A 23,214-nucleotide genomic window follows, 5' to 3' on the forward strand; every position below is an offset into this window, starting at 1 on the left:
CAACGACTTCTCTCACCACACGATGACCAGAAATGATGAATTTGTTTATTCTCAGGTGTGTTCAGCTCCAGGAGTTTATGGCAAGGGACTCACACCTTGTCCCTTCGCAACGGGTTGGAGAGATTTTATTTTGGCTCAAAAGAACATTCGGCTTGAAGCTACTGGAGAGGTTTGGCCACCTTCGAGTATGCTGCACCTCAAGTGGTTTACTACACATCTTTTAGGAGGGTCATACACTTCAGACATATATTCCACTGATCTCTTCTAACCCCCTAATACACATGCATGCTCAGGTCGTGAGGAATTGGGAAACCATTGCCAGACTCCTCTTCGGTGGCTCCATTTGAACCTCCAATTCCCTCTCATATCTGCCAAGGCGCTATTCAAGAGGTCTCCATACACCATAGACTAAAGAGTGTTTTCCAGTTTAAATCATTGTTGAGGGGAAAGGGGTAAAACAAAATAAAAAAAAAAAAAAAAATGTTAAAAATGTACCTACTACACAGTATTCAGGTGATCACAAAGGTGTCTCAATGCGCCTCTGATGCACTAAGCCGGAGCAGAGCAAGTACTTTTAGGTTTTTTCCTCAGTCCCCTATTGTTGTCCCACTATCTGATGTATAGAGCCAGCTTTAGATATTGTATCTTAAAGGGAACCTGTCATGAGGATTTAGGCCCACAAACCACCAGGACAGTGACAGGATCACCATGAGGTCTTCCTATATTCTGGAAGATAAGGCTTTAGGCAGAAAAAGAAACAAAAAAGTTTGAAGTCTATAAAAGGAGTCATGGGATGGAGATTCATTCCGAGTTGTCCTCTACTGGCTTGACCGAGGTTCCATAGTCCAAGCATATCATAGAACAGTGTCAGCTGCTGAAGGGATGTTATGGTGATGTATTTGTCCAATGGGACTTGAAGACAATCCAGGAATACTCCTCTCCACCCACGCAACTCCTTACGTGATTTCTATGCAGTGTATCAAGTTCTTTTTCTGTGTTGATCACTCAGAATTTAGAAAGACACTATTGCGATTCATTTACTGTCCCCAATAAGAGGTTACAGCCGAAATCCTCATGATGAGTTACCCTTCAAGGAGGATAGAAGGAGGCAACTAACTATATATTACATAGTATATAATATACAGCTGCCATATCATCCATCTCTGACACAGGCTGTAGACGCCTCGGGACACCCTGCAATGATCACTGTTGGGGCTACCAAAATAGATCCTCTGCATAGATTAAATTATAGTGTTTTAGTCGGTCTGGAAACCTCACAAGCATCTTCCATACTTCAAATGTACATTCTAAAATGGGAAAGGGCGCCGGCCCGCGACAGTCATAACATTTATTTATTCTAAGGCAACCTAAATCCAGACTTCTACAGCTGCACACTGTGTTATTTGCGCTACCACACCAACGGGACGCTCTCCACACAACACGCTCGCCTTCCATAAGCCAGAGGACGACATCTAAAATCACGAGATTTTATAAATGGGAACTGTAAAATTAAGTATCCGTTCAAAGCCGAGCTGCTCCTTTATGGCTTATCCATGTCCAATTTGTAATTGGTGGAGTCTAGACTCTTTTGTATCATTTTAGCAGCGGATTTAACACCATCTCTTCCAGTGAGCTTTGTAAATAACCATCAGTGTGTGATATTCTTAAAAACAAAAACACTATTCTACATATCTGTTCACATCATACTTTATTAATGGGGGGGGGGGGGGTTGTATGATGAATAATTCTACAGTGCGGCAGTAACATAATAAAGTACAGCAGAAAACAATAGCAGTAAGTAGTCTCATTCCTGGGTATTTCCACACTTAAGAAAGTTCGGTCCAATGACACTACTGGGCCTGTGATTGGCTTTAGTGACCTCACACCTGACCGGAGTGAAACAGCTAATCCGACAAAGCCCCTAGCATCTAGACATTGCTATGATTGGCCAGTCATAACCATGACTAGTTTCTAGGGGCGACAACTTGCCCGATTGGCTGTTCAGTGCTCAATCTATATTGAGCCCAAGTAAGTAATTTTCTAAACGAAAAAAAAAAAAAAAACCTTTAGACCACCAAGAACATCAAGTTTACTTACAGAGACTGGAGAGATCCCAGGACCTTTAACGCTTCACTAGGCACAGTCTTCAGTTGGTTGTTCTGAAGAGTCCTAGAGAAACCATACATGTATGAAAGGTTATTATGGGGCAGATCTCAAGAATCATGAATCCTATTTGAGATAAATAATGGAAACCGTCATGTAAAGGGGCAACAATCCATTAAACATAGGAGACATCCAACTGATGACATTGGGCGAAATAAAGAGGAGGCCTGTTGAATTCCAAAGACTGATCCTTTGGTTGGGGCTTGTCCCCCTTGAGAACAAGAGTCAACTGGCATAGTCTTACTCCGCCTTTACCTAAAGCACATGAATGCCCTGACCTAGCTGTGTGTTTATGGAAAAGCTGCTGGTCGTACAAGATATGGAAGGTGAACGGCCATCTTTGTCCATGAAGCAACAACATTAAAGATCACACCACTGACTGTGATCTCAAGCTTCTTCAGTCCACAATGTGTATTTTTGTGGCCAACCTCATAGCAAAATATGGGAGACACTACACAACTCAATGGTTTCAGCTCTATACAACTAGGAGAATATGTAGATCCACAACCTAAAAAGACAAGGTTGATGCTCCGACACTTCACAGCAAGCAGTAAACTATATAAGACATCTGTTTCCCAGTGAATAGCAACAATCACAGACCACAACGTTAGACATCATTTGCAAAGGGGAGGGTGGCAATGTCACAGGAGGACAACCAATTTCCCCTGGGTCTAGGAGGGTTAAAGGCAAAGTCTTGCTGTGCTGACAGAGCAGGGCAAGCATGTAATTACTAACAAAACTGCACAATTACTTACAGGACTTTGAGTTCTCTCAGGCCAGACAAGGCCATGGGATGGATGAAAGAGAGGTCATTGCCCGCCAGCCGCCTGGAAGAAAAAAAATTGTAATAATAATTGAGACTGCGAGCAAAGAAGAAAATTAGATAAAGCAAAAAAAAAAAAAAATAGAAAAAAATTCTAGAAATAATCACAGACTAAACAAAAAAAAAAAAATTAGAGGCGTCACAGACAACACATTGTACAGCAATTAGACCAGGAAAGCGCCGGACTATCAGACCGGCCATCGGCAGATTCATCTTTTTGGTAATCCCGTGCGTTTTGGCCGCAAATCGTGACCCAGTTTAACGGATGAATCTGTGAATAAATGTGGCATACAAATACTGAACCCCCTTGTGCCCAAGTTAAATAATTTTAACTATCCTAACAAGAAATGGTGCAATTTAATTTTTTTTACCATTGCCATCCCCAAACTTTTCATTTTTCACCTATTAAAATCAAATAGAACCAAAAGCTGTAGACTAAGGTTGTGGCTCAGGAAAACGTTTTGTGCAACATTACATTTCTAAACATCAAGTGAAAAAATAAAAGACGCCTTCCTTCCGATTCAATGTGATCCTTTCTCTTCCGTCACTCATTTATATAAAAAGTTGATTCTAGTCTCTTAGGAACGTCTAATGTCCATCCCTACGGATCTGGCAATCTCCAAAGATCAACAAACAAAACAATCTCTTCTAGATGTGCACTTCTCGGCACCGTGTCCTTCCTCCGGGCTTGTTTTCTTCTGCTCGTTTTACTTCCCGATAAACATTTTCTGTGTGGTCCAACCTTTCGCTTGCACCAAAGGCTTAAATATCACAAGCCCTTTCCTGAATGCAGAATCAGACAAGTGCTAAAATGTGGCACACCTAGTAATCCCACAGCCACCGGCCTGCCAACACGAGATCGCTTTACACGGTAAACTGAGCACAAGCTCGATGGTTCCTTCCCTTGCAAAAAGGTGGGGGCTCACAGGATACATCTCAGACCGGCTCTTCACGATTTCCATGGTTATTAGAGAGGGGATGTGCTCATAATTGCTAGTTAATCGCTCTTACATCTGTCTTTTTACAGCAAGGTCCTCCGATCCGGCAATAAATCAAATAATAGGGACAAGTGCAGAAAAAATGGTGGGAGTGGGCACGCCAGAATGATAAGAGACCAAAGCTTCCAAGTTTCAATGAACCTAGGTTTTTCAGTGCCAATGAAAAAGAAATATTAGGATTTCAAATTTAGAGTATTGCTTTGGCGTTTTTTTGGGATAGGATGGGTCTCCCCCCCCCAAATCTAAAAATATTGCTAACCAATCTATAAAATACGTCCTCATAAATTGTTCATTATCAAATCAATAGTGTAGTGGTTAGAACAGGTTAGGGCAGATTATCCTCTATTCATATGAATGGTAGTTAAACTGCAGTGACTCAATCCAGCCACTATACAGAGAATGGAGCTGTCAGCTTTCTGCTCTAATCTGTAGGGTGTAGGGTGTTTGATCCACTAATAAAAATAGTTAAAGCCAACAAAAGTCCTTTAACGCAAACCTATTGCCAGGAATGTAATTTTTAGTTTGACTGGTAAAAAAAAAAAAAAAAAAAAAAATCTATACTATATGTGGATTTCAAAATGTCGTTGTCAGCATTCTGAATCACTCAGCATGTGGAGAGTCCTGGGGAGGCGCAGCTGCATGTGTGTTCCTGTGTCGCAGTCTCCTCATACATTCTTCCTCTCCTCTACACCATCCCCCTCCCTCCCCTGCCAGCTCAATGCACTTGATAGGAAGTGAGGAGGGAGATGTCCGAGTGTGTATAACAGGAGACAGACACTGGCAAACACAGGCTGCAGCTGCCCCCTCCAAAGGACATACCACATGCTGCTGGCAGGGAGCCAGGTAATTTGAAATAAAGTTTTATAAAGTACTGAAATGATTGAGATTTCTGACAAAGGCATTTTTTAAATAAGCTTAGCATAGGCTATTTGAAACTGTCTTCAGCTAAAAATGACATTCATGGTGACTAGCAAACTCAACACCGATACCATGGTGGGTGCGCTGAAGGAGCAGGAGGGAAACCGGGGAAAGTTGATTTAATTGAAAAAATTTTTTTACACACAGATGTACCTAAGCTCTAAACATCGTTTGGATCTCCAAATAGGAACAAATACAGTCTCCTTTGCTGCTTTACACACATTTAGTATCCCCATTAGATTGCGAGGAGGAACATGCCGAAAACAAGAGCCGTTGCGTGACTTTAAGTAGAGATGAGCTGCCTACCTCAAGGCAACTCCTGTTTATTCAGCCTGCTAAACCAACTAACAGAGAGGAGCAATTCACCCGGCATCCGCTTTTCCTCACTTTGGCAATCTTCCAGGAAACAGGATACAACTGGCCGAGTATGCGAAAAGGTTTTTCTAACATGCCTGCCAAATATTCGTGGGCCGTTGACGGACTTACTGCTTATAAGGGTCAAGAACCTCATAATTAGAGGCGGGGAGGGGATGTGCACTATTAGCACTAGACACAAGCTCTTTGGATGATATAAATAATGCCTTCAGGATTGAGGAAACGGAAGATGAGACATTTCGTAGCCTCAGGGGGGAACAGCAGGTTTTTTTTTTCTTGTTTAAGCGACATATTAAAACCTTTAACAGAGACATTACCTGGAAGCTCATATCCATAGCATGTGGATTAGCTCATGGATAATACCCAATTTAAGGGGACAATTATATACATGGGCCGATTGCTACAAGAATGCTCAAGTGAGAACTTACATTCCGAAACAAGGAGGATAATGCATTAAAAAAAATAAATAAAATTGTCCAAGCTTAAAAGTATGGGACCCTTGTGTAAAAGTCGCTACATTATTGAACACAAATGTACTGAACAGCCATATACAGTACACGGACCCTACTGTAAATAACCAATTATGCTCGAATACTAAAGCAAAACACTACCAAATTTTTTTTTTTTTTTTAAATATCGTCTGGCCAACTTGTAACAAAACAAGTGGAGGCCAAAATCTTGACACCTCCCCCATTCACTTCACAGTACAGTACTCCCTCTTCATTATCCCGTACTCATGTTATTGTGCCGTCTCGGGCTCCCAGCATTTGGACCAGCAGGAAATCTGCCATCAAACTCCATCAGGGAGACTAACTCAGAGATCCAGGCCCTGTGACTGTGGTAATCTTCTTATATTTGTTATCCATGGCCTCCTGCCTTCTAATATCAACTTTAAAAATTATAATAATGATGCAGAAGGTCAGCAGTGGGTATAACCAGAACCTGACCATGCTGCAGCTATACAGGCTGTTAGACTCCACCCCCTTCCCCCAGCTCCTCCTCCCTGCCTGCTGATATTTTACACAGTGGGAGGGGCAAGTGCTCCTTGAACACTGTGACAGCCTGCGAATCTGTAGCACAGAGGGGTTCTAGCAACACCCCCAGGAGCCCTTCAGTCTCACCACAGTGACAGTGCCCGGGTCTAAAAGTAAGTGTCCCTGGTTTACCATGATGGATTTTAAAGGTTGACTTCTTATATAATCTAGTCTATAGAGAACAGTAATAGACTCAGAACCAATTTCAGCATGGCTATACAAAATAGCCAACCCCGTTTTGGTACCAAACATTGGTCAGAAAAAAAAAAAAAAAAAATAAGGGTGGGGGTGGAAAGGATATGGAAAAGTAGTAAACATTACTTAAAAATGAGACTACACATGGCATTTTTGTAGTCTGTTACCATGGAGATGCATAGTGCTACATAAGAGAACATTTGCTTTATTGTATCATTTTAGTTGCTATGGTTTCAAGGGGAAAAAAAAAAAGGGGAGGTTGTAAATGTTGAAGTCTTAACTCTTATAAAGGTTAAAAATAATTAGTAACACAAACTCTTTCCTCCTTATCTAGAAGAGTCATTACATACATTGCTCTTGGTGGAAACTGTAGCCCAGCTGTAATAAAACACTTAAGTGTCGATATAATTTTGCAGCTCCCCAGCTGAGTAATTTGCTGAACTATGACTAGGGATTAGCAAAACTGTGGCTGTGGTTTTAGGTTTCGGGAACAAATATCTAACGCCATTTTTCAGATGTGGACGTTACAGCAGACGTGAAGGAGTGCAGTCCATATTTTTAAAGCAGTAAGAACTATTAAAAATTATTTCATGTACATTTAATTTTTTTGCTAATTATTTGATGAAAATTTTAAAAACCAATTACTGAATTTTTCAGACCATGTTCAGACACACAAGCACAGCACACTTAGCACCGCTCCATCCATTCACCCACCTACGCGAGAGCACACACTGCACCGCTACATCCAGCCATTCACCTACACAAGAGCACAATCCGCAACTCTACATCCATCCACCCACCACGCAAGAGCACACTCATCACTGCTCCATCCATCCATGCAAAACCACACTCCGCACCACTATCCACCCATTCGAGTGCACTCATCACCACTCCATCCATTCACCCACGCAAGAGCACTCTGCATCGCTCCATCCATCCAGGCAAGTACACATCACCGCTCCATCCACCCACCAACCCACAAGAGCACACTCAGCACTGCTCCATCCATCCATCCAACCAACCAAACCACCCACCCACGAGCAAACTCATCACCGCTCCATCCACCACGAGAGCACTCATCACCGCTCCATCTATCCACCCAAGACCACACTTTGCACCACTCTATCCACCCATGAGAGTACACTCAATACTGCTCCATCCATTCACCCACCAAAGAGCACACATCATACCCCAGTCTCTCAGCAACTTTTTCGCCGGCCCTATGCCCTGGCAACGATGGAGAAAGCATTCAACATTTTTCTAGGTAGCAATGCAATAATACTCATGTCGGGACAAGCAAGGAGAGTGACAGCAGTCAGGTGGGTTGGGGAGCGCTAGATCCTCCTGAACTTTGGACTAAAAGGAGCTAGGGCATTTGGGCACCATTTTTTCTTTACTAAAAAGGGTGCCTTATAGCCTGAAAAAATATGGCACTTTGTTTTCATGGTTCATCGCAGAAAATCTGAAATTGGAATCTGAAATTTTTTTTTTTTTTGGAACGATCACGATGGGCACAAATGGAACCTGATGGACGACCATCACTTATAATAGTGATAATTAAAGCAAATAAATTTGAGTACAATTTTGAACATTAGATTTAGTCATCAATCCAAGAAAGTCCAAGTTTGGGACATAATGTGTGGATTCTATTCTGGTTCTAAGAAACGAAATTTGTAGAACCATGTAGAAATGTACCAGCCTAACATGTTAGTGAAAAGATCATCATATGTACCGAAAGTTTACGTACGTCACAAGAAAAGTTGGTCTACAGTGACTAAAGGGACGATCGAAATCTCTTATTTTGTCATTGCCATTTTTTTTCCAAATTTGCACCGACTCTTAATGTATTCACACGGGTTACAGACCAAACGTGGTGGCTCATTATATTTAGGCATTTAGCCCACTTAGGAATGTCCTGCACTTGGGACTTTAGCTCAAGCCATCCCCATGGCTTGTATGTTCTCACAGCATTTTTACTGGCCTCAACACCAGACTGCTTCATTTTAGATGACAAAGTGCTTAAACGGAGATGGATAGGATACATTTTTTCAATTGTAAAAGCAGCCGCTTCAACATTACAGGAAAAATAACACCACTGAAGCAATGCTGAACCTGTTCGCTATGTAGTAATCCCTTTCAAGTTGCCCCACCTTGTTTTGTGCTCCAAGACGGCAAGCATTAAGAGAGCATGACATGTAGGCACCTGGCAGGTAAGGAGTGAAGAACAGTTTAGTATTCAGGAAAAACACAAGTTGAAGGTGTAAAGCGTAGGAGCATGTAATAAGTACACACTCGTACTTATGTTGGGCAGAAATAGCTGAGCACAGATTGCGAAACGGATGGCAAATATTGCAGGCACCACGATGACACCTCCTAGGTTGAGAGAACCTGACCTGACTGCATTAACACCTTCCGAGTCGGTGTGGAACTACTCAGCCTAGAGATCAAGACTTGTGAAACATCTAAGATCCTCTGTATTCATTTCAGCTCTAGGAATTCCGCTGAGGTTTAGCATTTCATCCTACGGCTCCTCAGTGGTTCTTCATAGTACATTTTGGAGCGCGATAACTGTGTGGGCTACATGGTCAATATGCTAAGTAAAAGCTAATGAGATACATGGACCAAAAAATGAACCCAAGGAAAATTATAAATTGGTAGGAGAAGATCAGCTAGAAGACATTTTGTTACAGGGCGCAATAGTGATAAAAATCTGGGCCATGTCAAGTTAATAGAAAAAAAAAAACTAAATTCCAAGGGACCATGTGACAAGATGAAATTTTCTAACTATGCAGCCTCAGATGTCTTAGGTTACACTAGTTCACGAGAGAGTTAATTACCTGAATTGACCTTATATGCTAATGAGTTAAAAAGACATCGCAACTGTGAAATCTATAATTAATGCATCAAGGACAAAGACATCAGTTCACTTACAAAGCTTGTATACAGTGCAAACAACTTTAGCTTAATAACTAGTATCACATAGACTTGGCATTGGACTATCCGCTGTCCGCTGCAGGACAGCCGATGTTGATCGTAAATGTGGCGCCTACGTGTTGGAAAGGGTCGTCTGATTACATGCGTCTATACAGAAAAAAGTAGCATTCATCCATTAACATATGGGTAAGCACCACCATAACAAGAGTTGCCCCACCGACCATCCACTTGCTCGTAACTATCTATACTAGTTAGAGAAGTGGAGCCGTGAGCAGGGTCCACAGAGAAGTTGTCCCTTTAAATGCAGTAGTAGCTCATCTGTGCGTAATTAAAAGCAGTGGACCCCCAACCTTTACACGTTACATGAGATAATTTGGGGGTCCAGGTGTACGGCAGAGGTGATGAGGGAATCTAAGGCATAACAAAACATCATTATTGGGGAATCCATGGGGTTTATATGGGGATCATGCAACGTTATGTCGGCATCTGCTGATGGCTATATCTGATGCACCTTTATGGGAGAGGGGAGATTTCGAGGAACTTTACCAACTCTCCCTAGGGCTCAGACTGTCCCCTTTTCGGACGCAGAAACCGGTCATGGCGGAGTTTAATCAATGCTCCTAAATTGATATAGTACTGGTCATCTATAAAGCAGTTGACACATTATCAGTGGTGCAGCAGCCATGAGGCGAGTTGAGCCTATTGCCTCAGGAAACATTAGCTACACCAAAATTGTGGCAGCAGAGTCACTTCAGGCAGCAGAGTGTTAAGGTCCACATCTGCCCTTTATGTAAAGTATTATAAAAAGACCCCTCTTTGTCGTCAAAGCTGAGGAAGGAAGGTGCTATATACTGCTATCGACTACAGTAACAGTACTAGAAGTGCAGTTGCGCATGGCACCTCTTACACGTTGGTCTTGGGTCACCATGCGACCATGGGCCAAGGTCCAGAACTAATGGTTCCACAGCCTGAGATCAACTCTGATTTAAAGTTAAACAAATTTTTCTGTACATGAACATGAGGGTGGCCATTTTACCTGAGCTCCGTTAATAGCAATATGCTTTACGGCAGTCTCATGGCCATAGGCAGCAACAGACCGAAGTGGACCTTTTGAGGTCTATGGGAGAGTTTTCACGTCTCCCGATTGAGGAGTCTAGATAATTTGTGGCAACATCTTTTTCCAGTAATAGTGGGGTTTCCTATAATATCTGTAAAACATGCCGGACGATAGGAGTATTTCTGCAGATAAAGGAAGTAAATCCGTGCAGAACCAATAAGCTGCCAAGAGTCCATTAAATGACTGCATGTCGCAAGCTAAAGCTTTAAACTTTTCTCTATTGTCTGCCCAAGAGACTCATCTGGAAGCAATTTACGGATGTCTGTAAGGCTGCATCTGCCAAGACAGACACTGGGACCACCATGAGTTGTGGGCTGCAGTGCAGGAGGCACACGGCAAGCAATAAGCCCGGACGGAACAGGGAGGCGACTGGAAAGTAATGATAAGCAACTCCTGGCGTTCGGCCACAATTCACAAACCACACCTTGCCGAGAGGAGATAGAAGTGCGTGATATGCGGTGAGCACTGTCCTATTAAAGTAAATTAAAAAGAGCCTAAATATAGATAAAGGCTTCTACTATATAGAGATGTTTATCAGGAAGAGAATCTCTCACGAGCTTCATTCTGCCCTATACGAGTAGCCAATTGGCAGCCTTTTCCCTATACACAGCACAGGGTGCAATCAGTCTATCAGTATTGCAACCGGCAGCTGTGGGCGAAACGGTTTAATAAAAATGACAGCAAGTACGATACGGTAGAGGCCCGAGGATGGAAATGGATGGGGGGGGGGGGGGGCTGGGCCTCGGACACTACGGCCTGAAATCTACCAACATATAGGTTGTAACCAAGGTTCAGACTTTTGTAAATAAAGATAAAAGATAAAATTGGGCAAGCCATTTCAATACCAGAAGAGCCACCGCAATCAAGGAGGGTCTCTTGTAGGTTAACCACTAAAGATGAGTGGACCCAATGGTCAGGTTCAACCGCCTGACCAGGACATTTTGCAATCTGTCAATCTGTTCAGCCGCCAATATGTCCAGGTCAACCCTAACCTGAACGGGTCCATTCATCTCCATTAGCCACTCATCAGCTACGAGTTCCTCAATGGTTCTTCATGGCAGATTATGGAGCCAGATTACTCTATGGAGGCTACAAATGCACCAAGTTAAAAGACAGCCTGTGTGTAGGTTTGGGTCCTTGCATGAAGCTGTATTTAAGGTCCAAACATCTTGCCGGTTGCTTTTCCTAGATGCAAAGTTATGAATGTGGCGAACACACGTGGTGGGTGTTCCCTAGATGCGAGGTGATTAAGGCGGTGAACGCACAAGGTGCACTCTAAATCAAAACGGACCACACTAGTTAAGTCAAGATCAGTACATCTAACTTCACTGCACCATGGGTACAAAGTAGACTGAAGTCAAGAGAACCACAATGGTTTTACGATCTGGAATCTTGGGAACAAAGCCACCGACACATGTAATGCAAGAAGATTTGGCAGGCGCATGATAGCTAGCTTGTGGTGCAGGTGCCCCAAACCTACTGAGCAGCACAGAAGAAGCCAAATAATCCACAGAGATAGTGGTCTGTAGTATAGGACAGAGGAAGACACACTGTTGGAAACGCCACCAAGTTCTGAAGTTCTCCACTCAGATCTAAAGAGCAAAATACTTAATAGGAAGATTAGGATTAACTACTATGGTTATACTAAAATGGGTTTTTGAAACTAGACAACCCCTTTCACATGCTTGCTAAAAAATATATTTTTTTTTTCTCTCCAACTACACTACGTGCTCAGAGATTTGTTCCACTAATAGACATTAATTAAAAATTCCACCCTCGTCACACCCTTTGTTATGCATGAAAGTGGATTTCTCACAACTCATCGGGTGATATTTCCAAATGCTATAAGTAGGTCACACCAGTCCGGCTTAAATTAACCCCGTCCATGGGCCAGACCCTTCCTGTCCTTGAAAGGCTATGAAAACAGAAAACTGAGCATTTTAGTCATTTGCACGGCGCTAATTATAACAGGCTTCTTTATGAGCTGTGTAAATATTGAATAAGCTAATTTTTCATCCGATTTTGACAGAAAGAAGCAACAATCTCTGTGTTTGAATACAATGACGGGACAGGCTAATTGGAATCAGTTGGAAAAGCAGGACCTTTACATATACACAGCCTGCAGTTTTGGGCGCTCCCACCCACTTAGATAGTGTAAACACCAATTAGATTGACTTTACGCCATTTTGAACACACATGTGCAAAACACAACACCGTCATAACTGGCCCAATATCCAAAGTGTTCTAGCTGGGTACATCAGTTTTCTGGTACATCTGCCACTTATTTACACAGGTATAGAGCCTGGAAATACCGTAGGCGTAACAAAAAAAAAAATTATCCAAAACTAGCCATATAGTTTATTTTTAGGCCAAACTTAATAGCTTAGGTCATTAAAGGGAACCGGTCATCAGAATTTGGCCTAATAAACCCCCATGAGTATGTTGCTAAGCCGTTGAACAGCTTCTAGATAATTTGTCTTTAATGGTCCAGTTGAATGTATCAGGGAGGAGGAGGGTTTAGAGGCTGGGAGAGCTTGACTTCAGTGCTATACACCTCCTCTCATGTAACTGACATCATGTGCTGTACTTCTGGAGATCTGATCAATGATGTTCCTGGACACAGGACCATCAATTATAGTGAAGGGGGTGTTCTATGGCAGGGAAAGCTTTACTTCATTGTTAAACTCTCCGCCTCCTTGACTTTATAAATTCAATTTACATATTTTATTCCATTTAAAGCATTTAGGCTTTTATTCCGCATCACAACATTAATGGAAACCAACCACATGGATTTAGGGATTATAATGCAAGCATACTTACAAGCTGGCATGTAAAAAGGACTTTTACAATATACAAATGGGCCTCAGGGGCTCCTGTGAACAAAAGTCCCTTCTGGCTCTTCTCGGCTGTCACCAGCTCTCTGGCAGGGAAAGAGAAGGAAGAGCCCCCATAGGCACTGAAGGAAGGCTTGAATAATTAGCACCTGATTGGGAAACTGAAGGGTCTTCTGTTCGTACAGACACCCCTGAGGCTCACTTGCATATTTTTAACCCCTTCGTGAAGCGGCCTGAAAAGGCTCTAGTGACCGGGTATTTTTAGGCATTTTTTTTTTGCGGGCTACGTTAACATTTTTGCAATGTTTTTTTGGGGGGACACAGAGACATTTTTCATTTTTATTTGGGGGTTAAAAGTGGGGGGAAAAAAAAGTTTGTAGTTTAAAGTAATTTTTTTTTAACTTTTCAAATTAACTCAAAATGAACATTATTAACAAATTCCCTATTTTATTTCGTTTTGATATATACTGTAATGTGTATAGTTTTGGATGTTATTTGTAATATAGCAGGCAATTTTTTTATTTTATGGTAAAATATGAGTATTTTTCTTCTTTTTACATTATATCACCTACACGGTCATTTTTCTTTTACAAAATCTTCCCCTGTAACTGGAGCATCTATAAGAGAAAATGACCACCTGTCACTGGTGGTGCTGATCCGAGCTGTACTGGGACTAATTAACTCATTAGACCCAGCGGTGACGCGATTGCCGAGTCTATAGAGCCGGCGCCAGCGCTGGCTCTGCTCCTCTATGGAGTGGAGAAAAGACAAAAAATGTTTCCCTTGTCCCCGTCCTGGTTAGAAAAATATTTTTTGCATATTTCCCAGGATCCCTCAGTGGAGCTTCAGTGGCTGTAAGTCTCCACACACCTGCAGAGGCGGCCTCATATGGCATAATCTCTCTAAGGAGTCTTCATACATCTACTTCCCGCTTCAACAGTTAGAATAATTGGAAAAAATTATAGTAAACCTGGGATGAAAAGCAAACCATATTAAACACCGCTCTCTAGTGTCTATGGGTACATAAAGCTCATGACCTTTCTGGAAAAAAAAAAAACAAAAAAAAAAATTCTAATATGAAATGCAGAAGACATGTATACTTACAATTCCACAAGGTAAGGCAATCCTTTAAATGCACCTTCAGGCAACTTTGTGATGTTGTTCATACTGATATCCCTGAAAATGAAGGAGGACAAAAAATTTATTATGGTTTTAAAACAATCTACTTATAGCAGCCATTTGAATTTTCATTACTTAATGGCCCATCTACTAACCACTAGAGATAAGCGATTCTGCCAAAATTCTAATTCATATAGGCTTTGCCAAATTTTTCATAGGGTTTGATTCCGGTCCGAATCGATTGGAACCACTGTTCCAATTATCCTAGAACTTGGTATATATCCCTCTCTAATAAAGAGATCTTTCATACAAAGCCATCCAGTTTGGTGATTTTTTTAAAATAAAAAAGTTAAGATTTTCCCCACACCCACCCTCTCCGAATCTCTAGCCACAATTTTGAAACATTCGTCCAAAGCAAAATCATAAGATTCGGATTTTGTCTCTGACACACATTAGATTCGTAACAAATCTATGAACCACTTCATAGAATTTCTCATCCCCATCGGTTTTGGTGTCCCAAACCTGTTTTGATCACTTGTATCCAGAATTTAAAGTTCCAGGGGCATGATTATAGAAGTTCACCTTAGCCCTCCGAGGAAAGTACATTGAACTTGGCAAAAACCAAGGTCAAACACACCCTTCAGGGCAACAAGCTACTTCAATGAATAGTGTACCGACCTCTGTTTGATGGGGTATGGTGCACATAGTAGCAATGATCACATAAGCCAATGTCTGGTCATGTACAGTACAGATTATTGCAGCTAAAAATTGGTGGACTACCGGTATTGCCGTTCTATGCCCGGAACTAACAGTAAAGAAGAGACCCCCCCCTCCTAACAACCATCCCAAGATGGATTGAAATAGGGCCCAACCGACTGCAGTGACTTGTAACAGGGTCAAGAAGGGTCCTAAAAATGTAAAATCTTACAAATTTTTTTTTGTATTTACATTTTTATTAAAATATTATAATAGCGTGCTACACGATTATAAAGTGCTGGCAACCACAATACAACCTCCTGGAACAAGTTCAAGCACTGGTCATTCACATGCATTTACCAAAGGTGAATCTAAAGTTCTACAGAATACCATCCACTTTCGATAGCATCTTTGAATGCTGCCAACATAAGTTTTTTTTTCTTTTAGAAAACACAAAGTTCACATGTCAGCAATCTGCAGACCATTTAAAAAAAAAAAACACACACACATAAGAACGGGGTCAGCTGTGGACAAACATATGTTCTAGATCTTAAATTAGTATCCAGTTATGATTTACAGTCCAAGTAAATATAGGCTGCCGTGTTGAATTAAAGGAAACCTACCACTTTAAAATGACCCTTCTGACCCACAAATACCTTAAGCTAGCTCAGGATGAGCTGATGCTGGACCATATTTTCAATTAAACCAGAAACCGCTGTATTTGTAGAAAAATTCTTTTCTTGTGGTAGTAAAATCTCCCTTCGGCGCTTCTGTAAGCGTCATACGGCGCGCACCCCGGACCCTGCTCCGCGATCACGCTCTCGTCAGCGCCGCTCCCGTCACTAATTTTGCTGTGCCCGAGAGCCGGTGACGTCACTGAGCTCTCGGGCACACTAGCGCATGCGCACCACCTCCTCCCGGCGCGCCGCGGCCGGATCCTATTGCGCATGCGCGAAGTCCCGAAGCCTCGTAGTATCGCGATACTACGAGGCTTCGGGACTTCACCCATGCGCAATGGGATCCGGCCGCGGCGCGCCAGGAGGAGGTGGTGCGCATGCGCTAGTGTGCCCGAGAGCTCAGTGACGTCACCGGCTCTCGGGCACAGCAAAATTAGTGACGGGAGCGGCGCTGACGAGAGCGTGATCGCGGAGCAGGGTCCGGGGTGCGCGCCGTATGACGCTTACAGAAGCGCCGAAGGGAGATTTTACTACCACAAGAAAAGAATTTTTCTACAAATACAGCGGTTTCTGGTTTAATTGAAAATATGGTCCAGCATCAGCTCATCCTGAGCTAGCTTAAGGTATTTGTGGGTCAGAAGGGTCATTTTAAAGTGGTAGGTTTCCTTTAAGTGCCATGAAACCCAACTGTGTCATTATTTCTATTTTCCACATAAGCAGCAGAATAGTACCAAGGCCAGACCTACAAGGGCATAGTCAGCAGATGATCTGGGGCCACCACGTTGTACAGGAAAGGCCAGCAAAGTACCGTATATACTCGTGTAGAAGCCGAGTTTTTCAGCACAAAAAATGTGCTGAAAAACGTCCCCTCGGCTTATACACGAGTCATACACAAGTCATAAAAAATATTTAAAAAATAATAAACTTATATACTCACCCTTCGGTGGCCCCGACCTGCAGCACTGCTCCCCCGATGTCCGCGCAGGTCCTCTTCTGGCTTCCGCGCCCGTCTTCTGTCTTCTCTAACTTCGTGCCGGGCGCCGCCATGTTTTTCTTCCAGGCGGCGCCTAGTATGACGTCAGCAGCGGCGCGTCATACTAGACATCGTCCAGGGGAGAAGAATGGCGGCGCCCAGCACGAAGTTAGAGAAGAAAGAAGACGGGCGCCGAAGCCAGAAGAGGGGCCGCGCTGACATCGGGGGAGCAGCGCTGCAGATCGGGGCCACCGGAGGGTGAGTATATAAGTTTATTATTTTCTTTAAATGCTGGGCAGGCTGTATATTACTGTAGGCAAGCTGTACTGGGGGCAGTGCTGTATACTACTGGGGGCAGAGTTGTATACTACTGGGGGCAATAGTTTTACCCAGTTTTTGAAGGTAAAATTAGGGGTCTCTGCTTATACGGTAATCTTTTAGACGCGCACACCTCAAGATGTTCTTAAATCTAATGTGTTGTCAAGGAGTTGATACTGAAGGACTCTCTTCCAGATTGATATCTATAGGTTATTTAGATGAGTAAATTAAGTCCGTATAACCGGCACATGTCATCAAGCTAATTTTTCCTAACTTTCGGACATCACATGGCCTTCATGGCCGACTATTAATTCAACATTAGCATTAAGCTCCGACAATATATGTCTGGTCAAGCATGTGCAAACAGGGAGAAGCAAGAAAACCACGGCCAATCTTCATCAGAAGGAGCTTATTTCTCGAGAGAGAGAGGGACTCAAAAAATACATAAAATGGTCAAAAGGTTAGGTGTCCCTCATCAGATATTTGAGGCAACGCCGAGACGGCTGGTAGAACAGCGCAACACGGACCTAAGCTCCATTGTATCGACAGCCGTGGGGTATCGGTAAAGGTCCCAGAACAGTTCACGGCCCCTTGACCATTTCTGGTAAAGTCAGAGAATGAAAGGATCAACAGAGCGCTTGCTTGACATGTTACAGAAATATGGGTTGGGGAGGGGGCATGTCCAAGATCAGTGGCGATCCAAGGGTCAGCAAGTTATAAAAAAGGATAACAAAATTATTCTGCAAAAGAATGAAAGTGAGGTTACAACACTTCACAAAAACAAAAAAAAAAAAGAGGAGAGTAGAGGGGGAAAAAAAAACCCTCAAAAGTTTGGGAAAAAGATAACTTAGAAAAACATCACGTAAGGCGTGGGCGAGCCGGCGAATGCTTTGCCACATCTAAATTAGATGTGACGGTTTGGAAATGTCAAACTCTGTATTCCTTGTGCTACTTCGGGCTATTTCTGTCCAGAGTCTTAAAATGGAAAAATATTCAAATAAATTTGGCACCATTATTTTTTTTGACTAAAAATACGTTTTACAAGACTGTAAAAGAGCGGATTATTTATTGCACTTGGGTCTGCAATTGTGTTTTGATGGTTTCCTGCATCCTGGCAACAGATTCTCGATATAAATGTATTTATTTATGAAGGAGGGCACGAGAATATCCCCAGCTGCTCCAAAATAAGCCTTGGCTCCGCGTCCTGAAAGCTGAACCTGCAATTGAATTTGGAATTGTACAGGGTTTTCTTATGGTAGAGATTAGAATATTTCCAATTTATAAACATTTATGGGACCCGCTGAAAATCTGTTCCTAATTTCTAAATGCTGCCGCAACGGTCACCAGCTCCAGCTCGGTAATCACCAAGACAAATGCAAGAACATAATATATTCTCATGGAATAAATTATTAGATGGATGTTGAACCATTGAAATCCTCACATTTGTCCAGTGTTTTCCAGGATGTTGACATTGACTACCTTTCCTAAAGATAGGAAAGGGCTGGACACCTGCCACCCACAGTGATCAACTACTTATTGCAGCCCCGTACACCAGCCAAACAGTGGCTCTTGCTCTCTGCACCCTGTAGTGGCCATATTGCGGTACTGCGTCTCAGCTCCCATTCCCTACAATAGGGGCTATGCTGCCGTACTGTGGCATGGACATGACCAAGAGAACAATTATTTTCGATTCTGGTTCTCTTAACCTTGTAGATCAGATGCTGCCATAAATATCATAAAATAGTGATTCCATGGCTATCCGTTATTTTTTGCAGAAAAAAAATACATGACATAAACCCTTCCATACATAGAGCACTTTGGAGAACGAAAAGTGAAGACCATTTCACCCCCTTCTACATTACACATTTTTCACTATAGGAGACCCTAATGGAAACCCAAACACAGATGTAAACTGGCCCTTTGTAAAAATTAAAAAATCATGAGACCTGCACAAAGAAAAAAAAAAAAACCTTATTAGCCAACATACTGTACACCTTTAAAGCAGGTCGGGTAAAATAAAAGCAGAACACACATGTTTGGGGTTCACCATGAACCTAGAACACGTTGCGCAATATAGTGCCCTTCATCAGGCTTTTAGCACACAGTGGCTGGAAATTGTAAATTTGGAAGAGAAAAATTGGACTTTAGGAAAAATATATATCAATTTTTTAATTCTCTATACAGTGTAGACTTCCACAAGGGTTAAATGGCCAACCATGTGAAAGAGAAGACTCCACCCCGATCCATTACCCTGGCCGGAGCCTCACAGTGAATGTATTCCATTCACACCGCACTCTTGTTGCTGCAGAGGTTGCAGATAATGAATTCAGGGGTCAGGTATTTAAGATAAGACTCACATTACTAGACTAACAAGAGTGAGGATAAGAAAAACACTAAATACCCCCTGGGAGAAAAGGAGCAGATTCTTATTACAAATGATTCTCTGCAGATCCCTGGAGGAAGCAGCGGCTCCTACAGGTTTACAGGAGGAGAAGACCAAAAACACCTCCGAGATGTCCTTGCTTATTATGCCTCAACTTAACCCAGGATGAGCAGCACAATATGACCAGCTCCTGGCACAATTTATTTTTCCGGTTCTTATCCCCCCAGGAGGAGACATCTATATATTTAGAGGATGTCCATCAATCCAGAAACAGATCCCAGCAATGCTGTCCTAACAGGTTGTCTTAAAGGGTTATTCCAGGATTTTTAAATTTATGCAATTTATTTATTTAATCAAGCACAGTTAATTAAAATTATAAATGACAGGGATCTGACACAAGTGAATAAGCCCAAAAATCGCCTAACCAAAAAAATACCCTTAGAATTACCATGCCTTAGGATTGGGGATTTGGGTTTACTCAGAGGCAACAGGGCTTTTTGACTATGAGAACTGTCACTCTGTGGAATAGCCTGCCTCAGGCGCTGGGCACAGCAGGGACAGCAGAGAGCTTCAAGAAGGGTCTAGATGCCTTTTTTACACCTAAATAACATTGACGGTTATGATATATAGAATTGTTTCCCATTAATCCCTTCCTCATTCAATCGCTTCCTTGGTTGAACTTGATGGACCTGTGTCATTTTTCAACCGTAGAAACTATGATAAAAATCTAGCAACCACCGATCTGCCAGGAGAGCCCGGATGAGCTCCTTCACAGTGTTATCAGGGACAGCACCATACATTATAGTGGCTGTGCTTTGTATTACAGCTCAGCTTTATTCGTTGGAATGGGACTGAAGATCTAACTTTAGGTTTTCAAGGCACAGCACCAAAGTTCCTTGTGGGTTGAAATAGACACTGCCCCCACATAACTGGACAGTGACCATGAGAAGACTACTGCAACTTTTTGGACAGGAATAGTCCCTTCTTCTCTAGTTTTATACAGATTACAACAAATTATCAAGCTGGCACATGTAGAATAATACTTTTGGAGCTACTTGACAGACATGTTTGACGGTTTCCTTTAGCTGGTGCCACCTCATGGCTGGTATTCTTTTACGTCAACAAAGGGAATTGTCTTTTTTTACTCAATTTTGAGTGCCTTTTGCCTTCTAAATAAAAGCAGCAAACTCCTTAAAGGTCTTGTCCAAGATTTGAAAAACATGCCAAACCAGTGCTATGTCTGACCACAGGTAGTAGTTGGTATTGCAGCTCAGCTGTATAAACATAAAATGGAGCTTACGTGCAATATCGGCACAGACCATGGTTAGAGGTGGCGCTGTTTTTGGAAGAAAGCAGCCAAGTTTTTAAAACCTGGTATAAAAAGTAACCTTCCATGCATAAAATGTTATCAAGAGTTGAATAGTAAACATACTGTATATACCGTATTTTCCGGACTATAAGGCGCACATAAAAGCCTTGGATTTCCTTGGAAATCCAAAGTGCGCCTTATAGTCCGGTGCGCCCTATATGAGGACAGCGGACATAGGTCCCCGCTACCGGAGACAGCAGATCTCCAGCGGGAACTGCAGACCACGCGGCACGAACAACTTCTGCCGCGTCAGTCTGCAGTTCCCGCTGGAGATCTGCTGTCTCCGGTAGCGGGGACCTATGTAAGTATTCCATTCTCCACCTCCCCCTCACCTTCCCCGCGTCTCATCGGGTCTCGTCTTCGGGTCGCGTCTCTTCTCGTCGGGTCTCCGCTCCGCCCCCGGACCCTGCGCCTTATAGTCCGATGCGCCTTATATATGGAATTATTACATATATAAGGCGCATCGGACTGATGCGCCTTATATTCCGGTGCGCCTAATGGCCCGGAAAATACGGTACTCAAGTATAAGCCGACCAAATTATAAGCCGAGGCCCCTAATTTTGCCACAAAAACCTGTTAAAACCTATATTTTTTTACTCGAGTATAAGCCGAGTTTGGGGTTTCAGCACTTTTTGTGTTGAAAAACTAGGCTTATACTCGAGTATATGTGGTAACTGGTGCCCTCTGTTTTGCCCTAGGTAACTTCCCTACTTTATTCACCACCATGTGTCTCCCCGAAAATACCCACCGACTTATTCAGGGTAACACCTTTTAAAATCCATCAATACCCTGAGCTGTGACAACGTAGGGGGCATTTTTGAGGTCATTCACCTGAAGAAGGCAATGCCCATTTTAGAGGAGACCCAACAGGGACCAGAGCAATGGAGGCACAAAGCAGAACGTAGGGCACTAGGTACATGGACTATTCATAGAGCGCATTTTGACATCCGTCGGCTGCCACCTCCCTATCTATCCCACAGTTTGTTGACTCACCCAGCACTTAACAAGTGTCCAGGATGGCAGGAATGGTGCAAGGAAGACAAATATTGGCATATAGTAGGTACTGAGTGAAGCTGACTACAAGCCAAAAATGCAGAACAAACAATGTCAACCGGAGCAAGTCACAAAGCGTCAATTTGTAAGTGGCTGGTTTGCCCTTTGGCGGTGAAGCTCTTCTTCTACATTTATATCAGCAGAAACAATGAAGGAAATACATTGCGCTGGAGGTTAGTATGAAGCAACTCCCGGGTGAAGAGAACAATACAACATCTAAACCGAGCAGGTACGATCAGATGTCAGTATAAATACACAGAAACAAGGAAGCCAAATGTATAATAAGAGCCAGCAATGGCTGAAAACCCCCAAATCAACGCCTATGGTATTTAAGAAAACTAGTTCAAACCATAAACCAGAATCAACAAATATTTTGTCAGCATAAAAAAAACAAAAAAAAAAAAACACCACATACTTAAAGGGAACCTGTCAGCACATTTTCACAATTACAGTGACAGGCTCCCATGGAGCCCTATTAACTAACACCCTTCTTTTAGCTTTACATCCATCCCCAAAAATCAACTTCATCTTAAATTATCTGGCAGAGGGGGCGTGTCCTGTGAAGCAAGCCCCTCCCATCTACTCCTCCCCATGTCCCATGCACTCCTGATTCCAACAAGTGTCTCTGCTGTCCTCTACATCCTGTGTCACAGTGAACACTACTGATCAGCCAATCACTGACTGATGCAGGCCATGCACTTCCTGTGCATTGTGGGACAACAGGAGGTAGACTTCAGATTAGACAGTATCGGGAATGGACTGACGCCAGTATCTGTGGCGACAATGTATGGATCTTTACTTTTAAGCAGGTTTCAATATATTTATTTCTCTGAAAAAAAATTAAACTTACAAGATCAATTTCTTCCAATAGCTTTGTTTTTTTTATACTTTTTTGAATGTTTGTTATTTTTTGTAGGAAGCCAGAAAAACAAAAACAGGATGAATAATAATAATAATAATAATAATAATAATAATAATAATAAAAAAATATTATTACTACAACTATTAAAATAAAAAAAAGTTTTTTGTTTTTTAAACAACACACAACTTTGTCTCAGCGCCCTATAGCAAGTTAAACAAACTTTGTTTCATAAGTTTTTTTGAGCACCAACAGATTAGTGTGACCCAATTTTTTTCTATGCAAATTGTCAAAATTCGATCAAGGGACAGTTGGGGGGGGGGGGGGGGGGTGTTTGAAGAAATCAGGAAGTAGAAACCTCCTTACTAGACAAGTA

At 42.4% G+C, this 23,214-nt stretch overlaps 1 protein-coding gene across 1 annotated transcript in view; it reads right to left on the reverse strand.

Annotated features, from left to right (window-relative positions):
- LGR4 (leucine rich repeat containing G protein-coupled receptor 4) overlaps positions 1-23,214 on the reverse strand; it is a 69,269-nt gene that overhangs the window by 25,809 nt on the left and 20,246 nt on the right. The window contains exons 2-4 of the mRNA XM_072118556.1: positions 14,496-14,567; positions 2,919-2,990; positions 2,098-2,169 (exon numbers count right to left, since the gene is read on the reverse strand). Coding sequence (XP_071974657.1) covers positions 2,098-2,169; positions 2,919-2,990; positions 14,496-14,567 — 216 coding nt within the window. The remainder of the gene's footprint in view (positions 1-2,097; positions 2,170-2,918; positions 2,991-14,495; positions 14,568-23,214) is intronic.

Source organism: Engystomops pustulosus, chromosome 7 (genome assembly GCF_040894005.1).
Source record: "Engystomops pustulosus chromosome 7, aEngPut4.maternal, whole genome shotgun sequence".
Lineage (NCBI taxonomy): Eukaryota > Metazoa > Chordata > Amphibia > Anura > Leptodactylidae > Engystomops > Engystomops pustulosus.